A 10,195-nucleotide genomic window follows, 5' to 3' on the forward strand; every position below is an offset into this window, starting at 1 on the left:
ATGCCTAGGTCATTTCTTGTGAAGAAAGTGAAATGCGACGATGACAAATCTATGCACGGTCATTACTGGTCCAAGGAGATATATGAGGATGATGTGGACAGTGTCCGAGCAGTGGCCCCATTCACACCTAGTACACACCCGTTGGCAGTGCGTGTCAATAATGGTAAGTATACTTTCTCTAGCTGTCCGTTATCTGCCACTGAAAGTATATACCATGTCTTCGGTATCAGAGATTGTAGGAATATAGACATGCGTACGTATTAAGGCCGTGGCTTTCAAGAGGAAAATACATAATTGTCAAAGAATGATCTTAATCAGGCTCACGTTTACCTCTAATAGCTTGACTTACCGTTATCAACTATTTATTTACTATCTGAATATGGTATACCAGGTGACTTATCACTTATAGGGTGGGAACAATGTAGACATATGACACATAAATCTCGAATGTTTAACTGTAGTTGAATGAATGCCATTTTTGTTCATTTTTGTATTTACTAAATATTGAAGATAGATTGATCCATTTATTGTACTTGCACTTAGTTCTTAATACTAAGACCTCGGTTGCAAAAAACGTGTTCTGACAAAGTAGAAAAGAATTCTTTTAATAGATAAGGTCCATATAGATACGTTTTGTTGGAATTTTCTGGGAAACTGAGTTCGATTGTAGTCCAGGTACACGCTATATACATGACATTACATACAGATTGCAAAAGCAGAAATGTATATATTCGTTTCGGAAAGTGAGACTGATTACAGCTTAAAGGATTCTTAAAACATATGAAAGTCAACAATATATATATATATATATAAAATAAGTGCTAACTAATATCAAAGATAATCTGTGCAGGCGTGTAGATGAGTATCGATAAAAACTCCGTAGCTTTATATTTGCAGCCGATAGTATCATTTATGTTTAAAGTATCATCTTGATTGGACTAGGATGGGTCTTTCAATAATGTGCCAATTATTCATTATCACACACAATGAGGCGAGAGAGGCGAGACTGAATTCTCGTGAACGTATTATCTAACAATATATACTGGACTGTAACAGGAGAAAATATAATTAGTGGTACAGTCTAGAGTTAATCGAGCACTTTACAATAGCTACACGAGGGTAGATAGTGGCTCGTTGTCAGTTGTCAGTTGATGTTTTGTTTACTTAAGTCAGCATTGGCTCTGATTTTGTCTTCTGTTCCTCTAAGAAGAGGCTGGTGTTGATTGAATACCAATAAGTGTTTGTTTAAGAGGGGTGTTGAGTTTTGCTGAATATAGCAATTTATTTTACCTACTTTGTGATGAAGCGATTTTAAAAACAAGAACATGTTGTGTAAAATACTTTTACAGTGAACTCTTTTTAAAAAGCTAAAATTGCTTATTTGAAAAAAGATAAATAAAATATCCCAAAATTTTCAGAATCAATTAAAAATTGATTGTTTTACTTGCGAGGACACAATTGTATTAATATTTTTGGATGTCGGAAGATTAGTTAGGGACAAAAATATGTTAAGATATTTAAAACAAGATACACATTCTTTTATATGCTTAGTTATTAGAGTTAAGAAACCATGTAAGTGTTACTGTTTTCCTACGAATAAGATAGTATCAAGTGATAAATTACAAAGTCAATTATCTTGTAATTATTGATACGTTATCAACAGTCACACTATATTTTACAAATGCTTTCAAGCTTCTTCAGCTGAAATGACACGTTGGATTTTTATTTTCTTTTTCCTCTGAGGACAGAAGATTATCTGCATATGATATTTTGATTAGTTAAGTCATGCCATCGTGTGATTTAAATGAACACTCATGATTAACAATGGGTTATATTTTGTGTTTACAACACCTACAAAATGCTCGACAACCTATCATATGTTCATAACAATTTTATATAATCCATTTCTTGCTGGTAACAAATTTTGTGTGGTATAAGCATTAACCGTACAGCGTGTGTTAATATCCATTGAAATGATATTCAAGTGTTTGAAGAATATCAAACTGAAGGAACTTCATGTTTACATTACCATGAGGCTGTTGGTGTGTCGTATAGTGTCATGATATATATATAATTGATTTAACCTCTTGTAGACATAGACAGTCTATTCAGCGCTTATGGTAACTGGTCGCGCACCCATGAGAGGCTAAAATAAATCAATTATTATTGAATTTTGTAATATCAGCAAGACGGAACTTGTTTTAGGGGGTGGGGGTGGGGGCGAGGTTGTTGACATGCAATGGCTAAAAAGATATACATTGAAAGTAAACTTTTAGATAATACAATTTCCCATATGTTTTTTGAGAGCTGTTGTCTTTGATAGTGACATAAGAAAAAGTCATTGAAAACATTGGAAGGATTGATTCTGTGAAAACCCAGAAAGATATCTTTATTTGGTCGTGAAAGTAATTTGTATTTATATATATACATTCATTTTGGGCAGTTTTATCCTAAAGATAAAAAGGATGATACAGTTTGGGAATGGTAAACGCAATTCTGATTTAAACTTCATTTTAAGCAACTTGTAAGTGTGATAAAACCTCTTTGTTGACAAGCAGTAAATTGACAATCCCTAAAATCTTTTCTGTCATATATGATTTTTATTATTTTAATCCGAATGAGGTTATCAAATTAAGTTATTTCTTTGATAAAGAACTATACAACATACAGTAGTATTGATAAATAAATCATTCTGTTTCAGTCAACAACAATGCGTAATAATTAGGCACAAGCAATTATATATGGATGACAAATATCCGTGAAAGATTAACAAATAAATACATACATAAAGATGATTATTTAGAGAAGAATTTAGCATTACCAAATGCTTGAAAGAATATTTAGATTGTTTCGAATAATGAAACGGTTCAGAATATACACATGAACTTTGTGCTCTTCTTAAATTTTCAGATATATGAAAAAACGAATTTTATAGAACTATAGGTCAGGTGTACCTTACAATCTATATTTTGACATTCCTTATCACTTTCGGTTTTCCTCAATCACTTCATGGGTTTTAAAATAAAACTGAAGAGTCCTAGCAGGCAGAAAGAGATGTATGAAGCAGTTTAATTGACCCTACTGTATCTAATTCGTATTAAAAGGTGCTATTCACTTTTCAAAACTTCACATAGATGTATATCTGTTGCTTTTTTACAATAATTTCCCAGTTATCTGAAAGATGTTAAAATAGTGACTCGATAAAAGTTTTATCAGCAAAGGAGGGTCTATTCAATGAAATAATTCAAATAATACCGAAAAAATGGTTATTTGAACAAGGAAATACACGTGCAGACGACATAATTATCCTTGAATTTTTTTAGTTTAGATAAATCAGTCAGTCTATCGCTGTCGAGACGATAGCAAATATGCCATGTTGTCATAAATTAATCCTGCCGTTGGGTCCTCTACACATTTCATCTCTCTTCATTACTCACAGGGGAGTTTCAACTATGTTGTTAAAAAGAACACTGGTCGTTATTCTTTGTTGCAAGTAACGCAGTGCAGTGTCAACCCTTAGAACTTGGCCACAGCTTGCTATGCAATGTTCGTTATGCAGAATATTATTGAGATTTCGTGGTGGTTCAGATAGTACTTGAAACTACCTCAGACAATTCAACTAAGACACCGTTATATGGTCACAGTTGTAATTTCAGTACCATTTTATAAACTTATTGATCAGAACCTCCTTCCTGCAGAGGATGAATAATTGTCATAAGGTGTATTACATTGTCATTTGTGATAATGTGATTGTCTGATAACTGGTCAAATTGACCTTTATCTCTCACGACATAAATCTACTCTCGAAGTTAGCACTTCAAGCAATTCATGCGTATCTTAAAGTAAGTAATTATACTTTTATACTAATTATGTGTAATATTAAGCATTCATAAATTCAATTTACCTTTTTTGGAATATTTGGCAACATCTTCATCTGCCTTTATCTGTAGTTTTTGATTGGTCATTACATAATAGATTTCTGTTAAATTTGAGTTAATATTTGATATACAGAATATGAATATCAGTCTTTCAGTATCTTTGTAACTTGCATTTTACCATGATCAGTAAGTCATAGACATTACAGTGTTTTAATGACCGAAAACTCCACAAAGGGTAATTGAATTAGATCGAATTAGCGTGGAAATAACTTCTGCCCTGCTGCCATTCATGGTCATCATAAATGTCATTTGAAATAAAATCAGTACTGCATACTTTCAGATAAAAAATCTATTTAAATTAATGTATACATATTCCACTTTAGTTGAGGAAAGGAAATATTCATCAACTTTACAATTGTGACGCCACAAGGAAGACATCAAGGTTTACGGTGCAGTATAAAAGCGCGATGTGACTGCTACCTGAAATTTGTAGGATTATGTATTGGTTAAACTGCAAATGAGTTAAAAGATACATGTAAATTCTCCAGATAGCGAAATATACTTAAAGCAACTACTCGACTGAACTATTGATTATTCGAGACCCATCTGTTAACTGTCTGGTAAGCTTTATCCTCTTCTGATGCAAGACTTCTTCATTCTTCATAAAAGATGAATATCAAAATGAAAAAAAAACATGTACAGTAATTAAACGTTATCATTTTAATGCACAAAATAAAAGAATGTTTTTCAAAAAGTTTAAAAGTCACATTTTGATTAAGTTGTTTATACTTGTAGAACTGACTATTGACTTTCAAACGAGCACCTTCTTATCTTACTACTGCCCCTCTTCTCATTTTGTATATTTAACAACTGGTACTGCAATTAATGAATTACTTAATATAGATTATCTACTACAACGACAAAGTTTTAGTTTAAAAAGAGTATCAGTTATCTTGATTTTTTTCATTGATGCTATTATTATTTTTCACTGCAGTTTCTAATGCAGAAAATGTAACAGTTTCTATTAAATTCAATTGATAACTCAGTCATCCATCAGAAACGTAATTGGTGAAAACTTATCACGAATGCACAAAATAACCACCTGAGGCACTTTCGTTGTCGATAGTTATCAGGAAATTGCTTCAAATATGTCTGGTTATCTTTGTTTATCTTTAGCATAACATAACTAATTGTCAACATCTTTTTACCTCAATAATTGGAAGCAATTTTATTTGTGATTATGAGCTTATTTAAAATTTTATTTATTTATTTATTTATTTATTTATCTACTTACATTTTGATTGATTTATTTTCAAGACTTCTTTCCTTTTTGTACTTGGATTTTCATTCACCTAATTAGATGATGGATACGGCCATGGTAATCAAGTAAATAATGTCTTTGAATTTAAGTTCAACAATCATTTTGTGGAGTCGAGTGGATGACGATAGACATCTGCCCAGCACGCGGCAGTGATTGTGATTCATTTAATAGGCGATTTCATGGTCCAGTGATTTTCCTAGTCACGCCCCCACGTTCCAAATGCGATGGTGGTAGATACAACTGTCTAGTTACATGCTTGAGTGAACAGCATCCTAAAATTATCACTTGTTTTTTTTTCTGTCCAACGGGTTCGAATTTATAGTAGAATGTGTCAAATGACATAACAATGAACCAAAAAAAAAAAATGGGCAATAAAGGAGTACATTTGACAAACATTAAATTGGATACCAGTTTGCATTTCAATTTGGAGTTATATACTGTAATCTTCTTCAATTTTCGTCATTACGTAAATCTAAATACAAAGGTGTATAAAATAAGCGCTTTCATTTCAAATTACGATGTTGCCGTATCTGCAACAGTATTGCTTTTTCTTTTGTATAAAGTTATGGTTGACATTTTCTGTGACACAGATGTTGATAATGTCGTGTACATAAAACTGATTAAGAGTCTGGAACCAGAAATCAAATCTCCATTGAGATACATGACTTACGAATTACATGTCAGTGTGATTACAATGGAAAATGAAAGTAGGAAGTTGAATATACAAGGACATTTGATCAACGTGACTTAGTTGCACTTGGTTGGTTTTACAGTGATTGTGAATAGTCTCGACATGATCGTATAACCTAGTGAGATAATCACATTGTTGTCTATCAATTTTAAAGCCTTGTTAGCTTGATTTTGAAAATTTCTGCGTATTGCTACTCGAATGTTTTTCAACATATTTTTCAAATTTATATCAATATTTTACTTAATAACACGAGATATTCAAACCTGTAGTTTCAGATAATTGTTTTGAAGAAAATTAGGTTGTCCAGCTTTTTTAATTGCACTTATTGTTGTCGTCAGTCAGTTGATTAATTGATTTGTTTTGTTTTGTTTGTTTGTTCTTTTTTCGTGATTTGTTGCGAAGAAAAAGGACTACAATGTTATAACTCAAACTGCAGCTTTCTGATTCGTCGATGGTCGTTTTTTTTTAATTCTTGATGAAAAATGAAACAAAATAGCTCCGCCCATTTGATAAGGATTATAGAAGTCAAAGGCAAGATGCCACTTGGCGGCGTGTCTGTCGGAACTTCACATCATTTGAGGAAAAGCTTGGTTATTTTTTATTTGTTTGTTTATTGTATTTTACACATTTTGAACTTTGGGCTGAAAGCATGAATGCAATATTAGACCGTCGCCTGATCAAAACATCGTCTGGTCATAAATTTTGTGTCTGGCTTACGGTTACAGGATGTATTTCAGTCTTGGTGGTGCATGTCTTTGGCTCTGATGCCGAAAATGATTTTATAAGAGAGTGAATTAGATGAGAAACTAGTAAACATCTTTTCTGTTTTCTCGTGATCAGCGAAGAGTGCTAGTCAAGTTGCTCTTCTCATTCACCACTGTCACAAATCGCTACTACTTATAAACCTGAAGTATTTTTCCGAATAACGATAGAAACAAACCACCTGTCAGGTATATGCTCTCGAAGCCCCTCCGTTCATTGTCTAACACTATAAATTTCCATTTGGATTGTAACAATCCCACTGTTGAATGAAATTTGAATGACTGAATTATTATTAGCTGTCAATAACGTTAATGATAAGAATACGCTTACTTTTCCGAAACACATGGTTTTATCATTCTCCAAGTAAATTTACAGGAGTCTGCTTGTTAATATTTTGTTCCAGTTATGTATAATTTAGTTCAAATTTACCATACGTTGACATTTTTTTATTTGTTTTCTTTTGTGTTTTTGATAGTCGTCACATGTTTAAAAACGAATGTCTTGTTTTCAGGACATTCTATAGTGTATTAAATTTTGATATGTCTTTAAGTATTACATGTCCTTTCTTTCTTACACTCTCTGGTATCTCTTTTGGTTTCACTGTCGCTTCCCCGGTACCACCATGAGAACGTGACATTACTTGATTTAATCAATATTCAAACGGCGCATGTTGTCGATGAGGATGAAATTTTCTGAATACATGACATTTTTTGTACCTCTTGGACTCTTGGGTTGTGGCAGTATTTAGTTTCTTCTTAACGAAGCACTGTTCAGATTAGAATTTACTTTAGATGGATTTGCCTCTGAGAGGAAAAACGCATTTAACTCCACGCACTTATGACAGATGTGTTACAGAATAACTTTGGCGATCGGTATAGTTTGGCTTTTCGAACAATTCACTTAAAAATCATTAGATAGGACCAGAATATTCTCCTTATTACCTTCAATTTGATTTACTCTTGTGGGCATTTTCCGTTTTTGTTATATCAGTCAAATATATTTGTATTTGCGGATGCTAGCTTTGATATGAAAAAATTTGAAATTGAGCGGTTTGTTTTGATAAATGAACGTACCTCTTTGCTGCTGTAGCTATACATAGATATTTGAACAAGAGGATTAGAAGTCAGAACGAAAAATAAAAAATAATGATTTTGCGGCTATTATAATGACAGAATATCACACAAAGTGTAAAACAACTCATGTGGAAAAGTACAGCCAATATTCCTGAATTGTGGGACAAAAATGAGGTTTCTACAGTCTATGTGTATTGTAAATATCGTACATGTTTTTGAGGTATGTAATCTTTGTGGTATATCAATTGTTCAAAATAAATGTTTTCGTGTTATGAAATGTTACTTACCTGGTCATTGTATTATGATTATTTTACATTTTAATAGGGTATATAAGCGACCTGATTGTGCCGTCACTTCCAGTGAATGCATCTGTTGCTGAGAGTGAAGAGAAACCGCAGCCTCCAGCTGCCCATGTAGAGATCCAGTTTGAGGATGTGCGAGATGAAGAATGTCCAGTTCTTGACCTCAGCCCCGATCGGAACAAAACCAACATTGAACAAATGGGGAGGGGCGTTACCATTGGTTATACATATGACGCGTTTTTCATCAGTGACGGACGTTCTCGACGTAAAAATGCATTCGGTATTCCGGAGAAAGTCTCCAAGCAACGCTACACGTGCAATGAGTGCGGGAAAGATTACGCAACCTCTTCCAACCTTTCCCGCCACAAGCAGACACACAGGAGTCTAGACAGCCAACTGGCCAAGAAGTGTCCCTATTGTGACAAAGTATACGTCAGCATGCCTGCTTTGTCCATGCATATTTTAACGCATGAACTCAAACATCGTTGCGATATATGCGGTAAGAGTTTCTCAAGGCCGTGGTTGTTGCATGGGCACAAACGATCTCATACTGGAGAGAAGCCATACGGATGCGCTCATTGTGGAAAAGCATTTGCTGACCGATCCAACCTTCGTGCACATATGCAAACTCATTCGGCTTTTAAACATTATACCTGTAAAAGATGCAACAAATCGTTCGCCTTAAAATCATACCTTAACAAACATTACGAATCGGCGTGTATAAAGGATGGTTCAGAGTCTTCGTTAGATATGCTGAAAGGAAGTATCTCTCCCTCCGAGAGTTTGAACTTTTCATAATGAGAACTGAATACAGATTTCCTGGTTTATGCAGTGAATCTTCGTAATGCTTTCCTATGATCGATAACTTCCGCAGTTCCCTGTATGAAATATGACTACTTACGACACTAAAAGTGTTACTCACATCATAAGCAACATACTGCGATGTATCACAAGGAATGATGTCAATAGGGACGAGACCAGAATTCAATGATAGATTATAAACAACCCTAGTATGCACTGAGGATTTTTACTTTGTCAGATTATTGAACTGTTACGGACAATGCATGGATAGTGATTAGCGGAACGATTTCTACATTATTGCTTGCACGAATTCTAAATGAATTTGTTTATATATAAACATTTTTATACAAACGAGTTTGTAGATTGTATGAATTTATAAAAACCCCTTTAGTGACCTTCACCTTCTTACCGCCAGTAGTGCCAGAACTTGTGTGATAACAAAACAGTATATAGCCAACCAGTGCCCCTTAATCCCCATCGAAAACACAATTTTTCTATTTTCTATTTTCTTACAAAATCCCGTTTAACCATTTTGATACAAACACATATTTGTTGGTGTTATTTCTTCACCTACTAGTCTACGTATTTGTTGGCAAACATCGTGAAATCCTATATATGTTGATGTTATTCACCCTACCTAGTCTAAATTATTTTTGGAGATGAGTGTACTACATCTAGTCAGTATTATGTACAGTTATTAACAAAACCCCACAAGTGCAATCAAATGTATGCATGATTTGTTGTATTAGACTGAGTGAGTGGAACCTCGTCACGCTTCACACTATTTGATATCAAATGACTTAAGGATATAAGGTATCTTTTCTGTTATAACAATCTTCTTTCCAAAAAGAGTTTACCCACTGAAAACATCGACCGACAACACTAAAAGATATCAATAGCAGTAAATTTGCAGAAAGCGCTCTCTAAATGTAACCCTTTTTTGAACGACACACTGATGCTTGCGCTTTTTGCAGGTCACGTCAATGGATGTTACCAGAATCTGAATTTGGTGTGCGCTTACTCAAGGAATCAAGGAATCGGAGACTATTTTCAACACTTTATAGATATTTATTTTTAAAACTTCTTATCATTCTGATGTTTATGATATCTTAGATGACGAGGTTCTACTTCTTTTTCAGAGTTTTCATATATTTCTCAACCAATATCATTCATCAATGTGTTATTGGATAGATTAGATGTTTTCATGTTGGTTGTTTGAAGAAAGAGAAACAGTATTTCCAATTTGTCCGAATCACTATTTATTGGTATCTACCACACACTTGATAACATGTACATGATATGTATGTAAATAGTTGTAATTTATTCTGTATTGATTTTTATTAACACTGTTTCAATGACTTTGTATC

The 10,195-nt window shown here is 33.6% G+C and overlaps 1 protein-coding gene across 1 annotated transcript; it reads left to right on the forward strand.

Annotated features, from left to right (window-relative positions):
* On the forward strand, positions 1-8,825 carry LOC132563104 (transcriptional repressor scratch 1-like). The gene is made up of 2 exons (XM_060227863.1): positions 1-163; positions 8,050-8,825. Exons 1-2 carry the CDS (start codon positions 1-3, stop codon positions 8,823-8,825), a joined length of 939 nt encoding a protein of 312 aa, XP_060083846.1.
* Positions 8,826-10,195: the final 1,370 nt, after the last annotated feature.

The sequence above is a fragment of the Ylistrum balloti genome, unplaced genomic scaffold (assembly GCF_031769215.1).
Source record: "Ylistrum balloti isolate Yb309-2 unplaced genomic scaffold, AGI_CSIRO_Ybal_v1 Utg371582, whole genome shotgun sequence".
NCBI classification, from domain to species: domain Eukaryota; kingdom Metazoa; phylum Mollusca; class Bivalvia; order Pectinida; family Pectinidae; genus Ylistrum; species Ylistrum balloti.